Source organism: Prunus persica, chromosome G8, assembly GCF_000346465.2.
Source record: "Prunus persica cultivar Lovell chromosome G8, Prunus_persica_NCBIv2, whole genome shotgun sequence".
In the NCBI taxonomy this organism is placed as follows: Eukaryota; Viridiplantae; Streptophyta; class Magnoliopsida; order Rosales; family Rosaceae; genus Prunus; species Prunus persica.
This window is the reverse complement of record NC_034016.1, coordinates 85,449-97,644: the sequence shown is the minus strand read 5'-3', so window position 1 is coordinate 97,644 and position 12,196 is coordinate 85,449. Positions and strand designations below refer to the sequence as shown.

General features: G+C 38.3%; 1 protein-coding gene across 1 annotated transcript; it reads right to left on the bottom strand.

The window, feature by feature from the left end:
• On the bottom strand, window positions 3,549–12,196 carry LOC18766971 (CLP protease regulatory subunit CLPX3, mitochondrial). The gene is made up of 15 exons (XM_007201268.2): window positions 10,908–12,196; window positions 10,746–10,807; window positions 10,432–10,529; window positions 10,182–10,261; window positions 9,844–9,894; window positions 9,156–9,230; window positions 8,993–9,070; window positions 6,962–7,018; window positions 5,551–5,621; window positions 5,305–5,404; window positions 4,945–5,049; window positions 4,714–4,776; window positions 4,425–4,547; window positions 4,136–4,294; window positions 3,549–3,843 (listed from the first exon to the last, which is right to left on the bottom strand). The coding sequence occupies exons 1-15, from the start codon at window positions 11,862–11,864 to the stop codon at window positions 3,772–3,774; spliced, it is 2,151 nt and encodes a 716-aa protein (XP_007201330.2). The 5' UTR covers window positions 11,865–12,196; the 3' UTR covers window positions 3,549–3,771.

Sequence of the window (12,196 nt, the reverse complement as noted above, 5' to 3'; positions counted from 1 at the left end):
GAGCTTGAATTTTAGCCCAATTGTGCCGTCTGAAATAGTAGAAAACTTAACCCTCCAAAAATTTAATTGAAAAACCCAAAATCCATTTTGAAAAACAAAACAAGACTCAAAACATGTTTAAATTACAATATTACCACCAACTGAAGCCCAGCCCAAGTTTCATTAAAAACCCAAACTAAATTGCAGCTTTGCCCACCGCCCTTTCAAGGCAAAACACAAACTGAAGCCCACCCCTTTCACTAAAAACCCCAAAACATTCAAACCAAGCCAAGTCCACATTTATAAAATAAAAAATAAAAAAATAAACCCAAACAAAAACAAAAGAAATTAATAATGGGAAAAGCAGACCAATCATGCAACTCAAGAAGTCGTCCTGACTGTTAATACACTTCTCATTAATATACTTTATATCAGTCCCGATCTCTTGGACCACAGGAGTTCAAGAGATTGTGGTCACCCATCGTTAGATATTAATCTAATGATTTAAAAAAGTTTATTAAAATGAATACAAGAGTGAGTGAACCGTTGAATTTACATCCAACGGTTAGTGACCACAAATTTCTTGGACCCCTGTGGTCCAAGAGATCAAGACTATGTGTACATATTAATATCTTTTATATATATATATATAATTATTAATATATATTTTACAACTACCCATCACATTCCCAACGCCATATTATGTTCATTCTAATTCTCAAATTCAAACCATCTCTTTTGCTCAAACTCGCAGCAAAGTTTTTTGTTTGTTTTTTTTTCCTTATAATCATATATTCTTTTGATTATGTAAAAGCTATACACTACATTTTCTAGCAAACACAATATTGTTACTTTTGTTACACACATGGATTGTAAGGTTTCAAACTTCATGCTATATTTAGCGCCGCTATTGCTTTACTATATTCAAAACATATACATCAACTAAGTAAGAAAAACTAATACAACATATATGAGTAGCTGTTGTGCATAAATTCATAAAAAGTAATGAAAACAATATTGTCCATTTGGTTTGTTGATAGATCATATCACCACTAAAAGCCGAGCCTATTATAGACCGCCACGTGGTCATTTCCCTGCTAGGTCCCCCATATACCGACTCGAGTAGACATGCCTGTCACAGATCGTCACATGGTCCTTTCCTTGCTAAGTTACATGTCTACCGACCCAACCACAGTGGTGCTATATATGACCGGGAGGGCATTGAAGACATGCAAAGTTGATTGGACTCCTGTCAGGTCAGTCACTCCACCCACCTGATGGGACAGCGTGGCGAAGGCAGGAGATCAGTTAATGCACTTCCCATCTAGGACTAGGTGCCGCCTCCCCCTTTGATACTCAGTAAACAACTTGGTGATGGAAATGGACTATTTAATACGCCTCCCATCCGAAGCCATCGCTTTACCACCTGACCCTTGTCAAATAGCATGGTGATCAGGACATGCCATTAAATGTATGTTTAGCCCCGCTAGTAGGAAGGGAGGAAAATATATTCTCCCTCAAAGATATCCTAATCTCCCCTTCTTCCCCTATAAATACCCATCACCTATCTCTGGACAAAGGTAATAAATATTCTCATTAAGTAAACCTTATATTCTTTCTCTTCATCTGATAAACACATCTGACTTAATCATCAGAAGGAGTATAACTGGGATCACCCCCAATTCGCTCCAATCCTGATAGTTATTCTTAGTGTGTAGATCTTCTACGAGGTACTTCTCACCCATGTAGATTGAGGTATAGGCCCTGAACTGGATCCCTATCCAAGCCATTCATTATACTTTGAGGATACTAAGTTTACATTTGGCGCCGTCTGTGGGAACACTTCTTTACGAATAGAAGCTGCATCCCCTCATACATCTGAGCACCGACGCGAGAGAAACGAAGCCATGCTGAGAAATCAGCACCTCCGAAAGAAGGTCTCCTCGGGTGTAATTGGGAGAAATGCCCAGAAGAGAAGGAAGGAGAGGCTGAGGTCGGATCGTCTGAAAACCTAGAGGAGAAGATGAGACGGATCCTGAAGGGCGTAAAGCACTTACAGAATCTCAGCAATAGCCTCTGTGCGCAAAACGAGATACTACAAGAAAACCATGCCGAGTTGGAGGACTAGGTACACGCATAGCGAGAACTCAAGCTGACCAGAACCAAGGATACCGACATACCCTTGTCCTCGTCTACAGGAGCTGAAATGCCGAGGCGGAGAACGCCCGACGCAAGGAACATGCTGAGGGAGAAGAAGGCCTGGTGGGAAAGCAACAAACGCCTGGTGGAAGACCTCCGTAAGGGAAAAAATCAAGTCGGCTCTGAGGAGGCTGAGGAAGAAGTCGATGACATCACCTCCAAACTCAGAGACTTGGTCACTGGCGAGTTGAGGAGTGTGTGGGATCGGCTAAGGCAAGTCGAGAAATCTAAAATGCCCAGAGGACCAGAGTTCACCGAGGAGAAGATCCCATTGCCATATACCCATGACCTACTGAATGCTTGGGTGATGGGGGATTCAAAGGCTCCAAAAGTCCCCTTATATGATGGGATGACCGACCCGTATGACCACTTGGACAACTTCCGTTATGCCATTGTAATTGGCCTAACCTTAACTTTAATTAACTACATAGTATGTAACAAAATTGAAGGAGAGTCTGTCTTTTTCAAATGCTTGTGGAGCAATCTGTACTACTCAGAGGGGTGCAGTTCCAGCTCTTCCAACCCAGTTTGCTGCTCTTGAACTCATTTCCAAGTGCAAATCCAAAAAGATGTTTTCATTTCCTCTTTGGTTTAGCATCACACTGGCCTTGTTTATTATCTGCTGGTTGTCCGTTAATTACTATATTTTTGGATAATTTCTTTGTTCCGTTTCTTAAATCCAGTTTATATGTTTCTTTTAAGGATAATAAATAATGATCCCAAATTTCTTAATTATCTTCAGTTTTTATCCTAAGATTTGTGAATCTCTCTCCCTCCCTCAAACCTTAATTTTTGTTGCTCTGAGAGCAACCTCAAACCTCAGTTAGGTCACCATTAAATAATATAAATAACTGCAGCCCTTCATCAAACCAATGTGTTCTCTTTTACAGTAATTCCAATTTTAATAATTTAACTAGATGTCCACATTAAAATATTATATACCAACAAATGTAACATATCGCATTTCTGTAGATCCTATTTGGTCCTTTTGTCTTTCAGGAAACTTATCCCTTGGCTTCTTGATATCTTGCAAAGAACTTGACTGTACAAATCCAAAAAAAAAAAAACTCAAAAAATGATAGTTGGCTATATTAAATTTAATTTTAATTATTAAATTACGTTAATACCCTATTAAGTATTTTAGGGTTTTTTTAATGAGATTTTAGAGTTGAACTTGTTTTAAAAAATCTACGGTAGTTTTGTAATTTATAACAAGTTCGAAGTCTCTTTGTTATTTCGTAAATGGACTTTGGCTGTGTTTCTAAAGTTCATTTGATCATGTAAGGTTTATTTCATAATTTGAGTCTTATATTAAATATAATAGTGAATCCCCCTTTTTAAAAGCCTGAAGACTGATGAGGCTACTAATCTGTATAAAACTGAAACCCATTAATCCAATGCAACATGAGTTTTGTACAATGTTTTGAATAAATTAGTAATGCTACACTTTGGCCTTCTTTCTTCTTTTCCTGTTAATGTGAACAGAAGCTACACTGTTATATAAGGGGCAATTACACCAGGCTATGAATGTTATTTTTACAAATAAGAATGGCATAAATTTTACAGATTATAACAACTACGGTGGTGTAAGTGTTACATGCTCATAGCTCTGGACGATTGTTCTGATTCACCCTCTGCTTCTCCTTCAGCCGCCTCTACATTTTCCTGCATAGGTTGATTGAATTTGATTATGATTCTCTTTTAAACTCTAAGAAGAACATTAAAAGATCACACCCCCTTTTTTGAAATAAACAATCAGTGTTCAATACATGGTCATCGTTTTTGCAATGAAACCATCCAATTTTCGTGAGAAAAGAAAAAGAAAAATTGATGATTCCCCACAAAAACTGCAGAGGTGGGTCCCACAAGCCAAATTGCCTGAAGGTATATTGGAAATAAGTAATGGATCCTAGAACCAGAAAGGGCAGATGTATAGTAATCATTTGTGGAATCATACCACTGAGTGCTTCAACTTGATTTCACTCAAGTATCTTTCCAATGCACCATCCCCTCGAACAAGCTTGCCTCCACATCCAGGGGTATTTACCGAACCCACTGACTCTTCATCAACCACTACAGCATCTATTCTATCAATTCCTGTCTTAACATCTGGAATCTGAGACATAAGCACACCAAAACAGATTATGTATTTGAAAACATTTCCGTGCTTTTGATAAAATAAATAAAGAAAACATTTCCACGTTAGAAGTTTCTTTCATCCATCTAAGCAATAGATTCTTACATACCTCATACATGGCTTCAGTTAGAATGCTTTCCAAAAGTGCTCTTAAACCCCTGGCACCGGTATTCTTAGCCATCGCCTTCTTTGCAATAAGTCTCAGTGCCTTATCCTCAAAATGTAGCTTCACCTGAAATGGGTACAAGGTCTAATCATACAGCAGCTTTACTCTAGTTGCTTGAGAGAGAGAGAGAGAGAGAGAGAGAGAGAGAGAGAGAGAGAGAGAGAGAGAGAGAGAGAGAGAGAGAGAGAGTGGAGGGGGGGAGGGAACCCAGAATATAAAACAAAATGCTTACGTTATTCATTGTAAATAATTTCTTGTACTGCTTGCCAAGAGCATTTTTTGGTTTCGTGAGGACCTGTAAAAGAAAAGTTCTATGAAGAAATTCAAAGACGTACTTCTGCACAGCATAAAATTTGGGATCCTATTTCAAGCTCCGCCTGCCCAAAAATAACTAAACAGAAGGAACACTAGCCCAAGCACCAGCAGGACGCTGATTCCAAATACAAGTGCATTTATGTGTTACCTGAACAAGTTGGTCCTCAGTTAAGGCCGTTAAACTAACTAATATTGGAAAACGTCCAATAAACTCTGGTATGAGTCCATATGCAATGAGATCGGAACTTTCAACCTGGAAAACAAAAATAGCAGCTTTCAGACCCATTTTAAGGAACTACTTTGGCTTAATTTGCTGCTTTCAGTTTTCATTCTTTAATCTTTTTTTGGGAGGGTGGGGGTGTTGTTAATTGTGCATACGCTAAAAGATAATGTGAAAAAGAATTTACTTTGTATCAAGCAGATATATTTCTGCTCCAGAAAAAAAGAAATAAATGAAATAAGAAAATGGTGAACAATGACTTTCACTTTAAAAGGTCCTGATTCATACCGATTCAAGTAAAGATGATGTCACCACTGCATCAGTCACACCACCAGCTCTCATGTTGGCACGAACAGGAGCACCGAAACCGATAGAAGAATCTTGCCGTCTGGTCAAAATTATACAGTTTCATGGCAGATTTATTTTTCCACAAAAAAGTTGATAGAGAGAGGGATAGAAGGGGAAACAAAAGAAGAAGAGGGGAAAGAAACATTTGGTAAATGAACTCTGCGAGGGAAAATGAATAAGCATTACCTTTCTGAAATGGTTTTTTCAAGATCAATAAAGGCTCCACCACAAATAAAAAGAATATCTTTTGTATCTATCTGCAGATCATTTACATGAATTTTAAGAATACGAGACCATAAAAGCGAAAAATAGGAATATTTATGCATATGTCTAAATTTATAATACTTTGCTAATAAAGTCAGAGCACCCCTTGTCCCATTGCCCGCACACCTTTTAAGGAAAATCTTAATAGCAGATTTTTCCTTCTGTAAAATGACCTCAAAGGATGGTGTATGACAAGAACATTAAGCTGCTATCAGATCGCTGAAGCAGTACAAAACCACAGTACAAAATAAACTTCCAGAAATAAACAGAAGAGACAGAGAGAGGAAAGCAATAGCGATCGAGGCTGGAACACTGATTCTAGGGCAAAGAGACCCAAGAGGTACTCTATAATCTGAATTTTTTTATTACCCCAAAAAAAAAAAAACTGCATTAAAAAAGGCATACAAAGTCTCTCAAGAAATAACGTTTTGGATTAATCCAAGGTTGACAACAAATATACCTAAAAGGTGTCCGTGGGCATCAATGTGCAGGAAAGGATAATGGAGTCCTTGGCTAGGGGAATGTGTTATGAGACAAGAGATTACCTATAAACTCCTAAGGCCTTCCCATTTGGGCTAATTCGTGTGCATTAAGTTTTTTGTTGGAAAATGTGACTAAGAAATTAAATGGATGAAGGCCGATTGTCTTTCCAAGAAATTAAATGGATGAAGGCCGATTGTCTTTCCAAGAGGGAGACTTACCTCGACTCAGTAAGACTCCCTCTTGGAAAGACAATCTGCCTTGTGTTTATTTTCAGCTCGAATAGGATACAGCTTGAACGGAATGAATACTGCAGGATTCATTCCGTTCTCCCTCTCAGCTGGAATCCCTGGCCGCTAGAGCGGCACTTTCATCTACTCAAGGGTGGCTTGGACTCCTATGTTTTTTTCTGTCACAAGCTTAGCCTTATAATTTGAGAGTCAGCTCTCATGTTTTGGGCATCAACTAAACCCTAGAACATGAATGTACACTCTAAAGCAATAAACTAGGCCTCGAAGAACAGTGGGATCCCACTCCAGAAGCTTTCTGATTGTTTGTGCTTAGATGGACTTTTTTGCCCATCTTCTAAAGGTTTCTTACTTAACTATTAATTAAGAAAAGTTAAATAAAAAGTCAGCTACAGCTTTAAAAAAAAAAATTTTCTTTCATAAAACAAATATAACATTATATTTCAAGCTAGACACATTGTCAATCAGGATTTTATATTAAGAGATGAATATGCTCAATACTAAATAAAATAAACAAAACCTAAGGTTCTAAAAGTGGGATAATCAAGATGATATGAACATATTTGCGAGTACGATAATACATCAGAAATTTAGAAACACCATACCTGTATGTTATCACCCCGAGGGTGCTTCCTTGCACCTTTCTCAGGAACATTCACTATCTAAACAAGAAGAAAAATATGACTCTTCAGTTAACAGAAGAAACTATGCTGATAGTTTTATAGCTCTGATTTTAAGAGGCTATGCAAGTTCATTATAAATAGAAGTGCATCTAATGTGATACACAAAAAGAATTTAGTACATGTGAGTTTATAACAAGTGATGCGACTGTAAAGGAGAGGCTCATAAAAAACCGTGCTTCTAAGACCGATCATCCCAATAAAATAAAATATCTCTAAAAGGGAGATTCACTATAATTAAATTCTTAAATTTGATTTGGACCAGATTAGACTCCTGAACTATTATTATTGTGACTTCAGATGTTTTTTCAATAATTAAATTCTTAAATTTGTCTTACAGCGATGCCAAGGAAGATAATACGAAATGATGCAATAGGGAGGACCAGCAAATATTACACATGGGCATTTTCTCTTCTGGCCTCTGTCATATTTTATATGTACATTATATATATTTACTTTCTCATTTCTTTTGAGTATTCTGTTTACAATCCTTAATCATAATGTCATATCACGTAAAGATTCTTCAAATTTTTGTTCCACAGATAGCCTTAAGTCAGCTCCGTATAAAGGCACATTAACCAACTCTAATAAATTGAAAACATCCTGTAAACTTAAACTGTAATGCAGATTTGAAGAAACATTAATCAATATCCTGCTCCCGATTCACTATGAGGTGTACCCACTTCATGGAAATGTTGTTGAACACCTTTAGATTTGAAAGAAAACCTCCCAACTTCCCAGGGAATTTATTGGGGAAGAAAGTGACTACTGGTATTGCTAGGGGTTAAGCAAAGATTTTAAACAGTGGGGGATGTTAGACATACACTGGACTCCAAAAGTTTAAAACTGTTGGTGAATAGGCCAACAACCTACAGCCTAACACCCTCGTGTGATTTTATTGGTCTCAATTTGTCCCATTCTATATCTTATAAAATGGGAAATGCTAAATTAAGTATTTCTTAAAATTGATAATTTTGTTTTTTTTTTTAAAAAGTAAGATCTCAGAGGCGCTGGAAACAACTATGGAAGAAGAACGGCAACTACTGCCAAAGATGAGAATCCAGAAGCGTAGAGCCAGAATTCTCTCTTGTTTTCTCCCATTAAAAGAGAATCCTGTCTTCAAACCCATAATGAAGAACCAGAAATTCTGAGGAAACCAAGGCCATGCTGTGTTAAAAGAAAATTAAGAGAAAAGAAGGAAAGAGCTTGTGTACTGCATTAGAAATGAGAAGAATACACTGGTTTATATAAATTCTAGACTGTAGGATTTTCTAACATTGTAGCTACTTTTTATTAAAGACAGCCCTTCAAGAAATCAAAGCATTGATTTCTTTATTCCTCTTCAATTAATTTTGTGGCTAATATTTGTTGCTGAGAAGAGAATTTTACAAGAGTTCCATTTTTGAAGATCTGTTGCAATTGTTGCTACTCCTCTCATTTAGAAGATAAGTTCATTGAAGTTCCAAGTTTCAAGATGCTTCAACATTACGAAACTTGAAGTCCAGTTTTCTCCCGCCAGGAAAAAATATTGAGATGGAAGAAGGAAAATATATTTATTTTAGGTGCAGCAGGAAGTTTAGAAAGTATGCCTATTTAAGTTAGTTCTATTATATTAGAATTAAGAATGTATAGTTAATTGGTGGCTTTAATATTAGGGTCTAATTATTATTTTATTTCACGTTGTCCTTGTGAGATTTTAACAATTTCTCTAACTTTTTCCACCCAGTGACCAGTTTTCCTACGTCAGAGTTGCTTTGTATTAAGTTGAAAATGCATAAAAAGTGACTAGCATCTGTTTATGAATTTAAAAGACACTAAAAGTGAAGTACTGAGTAGAGAAAGCCACAGCCAACATTTGATTTGTTTCCGTGCATCCAGAGAAGAAAACATTTTCAAAAGGTTATATACATAAATAAATAAACTGATGAGCAACACTGCAGTGTAGAACTGACTCACAGTTCCTTCGAGCATTTTCAATAAAGCCTGCTGAACACCCTCTCCAGAAACATCTCTGCTAATGTTTAAACTCTCAGCCTGAAAACCAACACTAAGGAAACTAAGACTGACTATACCTACAGATTATATCAAAAAATGAAATAAGAAAAGAAAAATACAGCACCTTCTTGGTTATCTTGTCAACTTCATCAATGTAAACAATCCCTTGTTGAGCTGCTTGTACATTGAATTCAGCTGCCTATTTACAAGATCAACTATGTGAGTTCACTGATATGAATGAAAGTGCAAGCACAAAGTTAAAAGACTAATTGAAGCTTGAAATCAAGAACAATATAAACTAGCAGAAGTTTGTCAATGACTAAGATGTTGTTGACGCAGCTGAAATTTGCATTGCTATTTAAAGATTCACTATAACTGGACCACCCAAATCAAATCAGAACAGTACATGGTCATGTGGATAAAGGATCCAAGCCAGAACTTATTATTGTCAAGCTCTTATAGGTTTTATTGCCCATACAAATTTGATTTGACCTATTCATTTGATGGAAATAACCACAAAGTCATAGACATTGTCCTTAGGATTGTCCTTTCTCATCAGTTACACAATTAACAAGCGAAGGTTGGGAGGAAAGCGGGGAAAAAGGCTATACCCATGCACTCTCACATCACAACTAAAGAAGAGAAGTGATATCATTTCAAAGATGATTAAGTGTTGAGAAAACACAGAAATGCATGCACATTCTCCCAAGAAAGATGGGAAAAGATAGACATATTACTACAATGATAAGAAGCAACAATTTGAATGTCACTTGAATTGTAAGTCAGATAAATGCAAATACAGCACACCATACCATCAGTAGTTTGTACAATATTGATTCAACATCCTCTCCAACATAACCAGCCTGCAAAATAGCAGTATTTGCCTCTTTCAGTTCCCCAGTAATAGATAAAGATACATCCAGCCTAAAGAATGCTGGATGTAAATGATTAAATTTAAGCTGGAGAAAGTAAATTTCAATACTACATGCCGACTCTCAAAATTCAATTGCAATTAGTTTGCAGTTAGTAAAAGATACCAAGCATGCCAAAACTAACCTTGGCCCAAATGACAGATATTGTATTCAGTCTTTATGCTCGAGTATTTAGAGTTCATAATAGTTGTAGATAAGTAACTTAAAAACAAACTTACTTGTGTTAAAGTTGTTGCATCGGCAATCACAAATGGCACATTCACAAAACGAGCTAGTGTTTTTGCAAGCAACGTCTTCCCTATTTTACATTACAATACTACAGTTAGAAGGGCAGGTTAACATCTTAAGTTTCTTCTTGCTTCAACTTCCAGATAGCCCGGTATCAATTTAGATGATTAGTCTCACTCTAAGAACATAAAGAATTGGAGAGCACCAGGTTTTCTCCATGTGCGTCAGAAGAAATCATACCGGAGCCAGTTGGGCCCATCAAGAGCACATTGCTCTTTTCTAGCTCCACTTTATCGTCATCATCTATTGTGTTTGGAATTCCTGATTCTCCTCCTGACCTAGTATACAACTCCACTGGTTCAGTTCTATTAAATAGATACACAGAAACGATAGAACATAAAGGACCACCTCATCTGACAGCTTACAAAGTATTATTATGACTCAGAGGGGAAAAAAGTCTGATTAAAGAGCTAGGAGCATGAATTTTAGTTCAGTTAGAGTGAGAGGTCAGACAATAAACTGAAAATAAAAATGAAAGTCGGCTGAAAACCAACCCTTTCTGCAAGGAGGCATGATATATTCTTTTGTAATGGTTATAAACAGCCACAGAAAGCACCTGCCCAACAGAGATGCAAAAATCATCCACAGAATAAGTTTCAAAGGGCCATGGAATGAAGCATTGAACGAAAATGCAGAGGAAAAAAGAGATAGGGAACCTTTTTGGCTCTTTGTTGGCCAATAACGAACTTGTCAAGACCCTTGCAGATTTCCTTGGGCGTGGGCAAATCTTTTCCCAAATTGGAACCGCCCCAGGCATTGTTGTTGTCTCCCCCAGCATCTCCAGGGGGCCCAGAAGCACGAATGACATTGACTCCAGGGGCAAAAGGAGGGCCCGGAGGAGTATGCACGGCCAGCCCATTGCCTGGAGGAGGAGGAGGAGAAGGCGGAGGCCAGTTGTCTGGTGGGTCCACCCCATTCGCATATGACCTCAAAGTGTCCCAGAAAGACACCCTCAGCCCATTACTGTAAATATTAGGCATCGAATCTCCACCACCACCACCACCACCACCTCCTCCTCCTCCTCCTCCTCCTCCTCCTCCTCCATTACTATTATTAGTATTTTGGGTATTTCTGGAATGGGACTTGTTGTCGGAGTTGGTTCTGGTGGCGTTACGATTGGAAGAGGTGGTGGTGGTGTTGGTGAGTCTCCCAATCTCTACGAAGGTGCCCTGGAGGGGAGCAATCTGGTGGGGTCGGAAGTAGTAGGCGGTTTTGCAATTGGGGCAGAGATTGAGGGCCTGATACTGATGAAATTCAGAGTCGTCAGCCTTGGTCTTGGTGGTCTTGGTGGTCGTCTTGGTGCTGGTGATGGAATCATCTGGAGGAGATAAGTTGGGTAAGCGCCGATCGGAGAAGAGGAGATCCATGCGGTTGAAGGAGCAGCGGGGGCAATTCGCCTCCGCCCTGATTTTGCGGGTGCGAACATCGCCGCCGGAGCCAGAGCCGCCGTGGTCCCACTTGTAGCGCTCCTGCACTCCGATCAGAGACTCTCTTCGGCGATGGCTCGTGACATGAAGGTGGTTCAAGTGCGTCGAGATTGGGGATACCTGAGTGAACCGCTGCTGGAGCTCTGCTATATGCTTCACCTTCTTCCATCTGAGCATTCCAGACATTTCAAAAGAAAATACTTGATACTTTAAAAAGACAAAAACAAAGGACCAACGGACAAGAGATTTCAATTCGATCAATCGACAAGAGAGTGAGAGTCTGTGTTTGAGTTTGAGAGAGACAAGGAAAGAGATTGGGATTGGGATTGGGATTTCCAATGCTAGATTATATAATCATGACCAAAATATAAAATAACGGAGGAGAACAATAGAACTAAAAGAGGAAACTTTGGATATAGAAAGAGAGAGGGAGAGAGGAGAGCGCCAAGGTCCAAGAAAGAAGCATACGAAAGCAACACAGAAAGAAAAGATAAAGTGGGTGGGGAGTGTTTATAGGA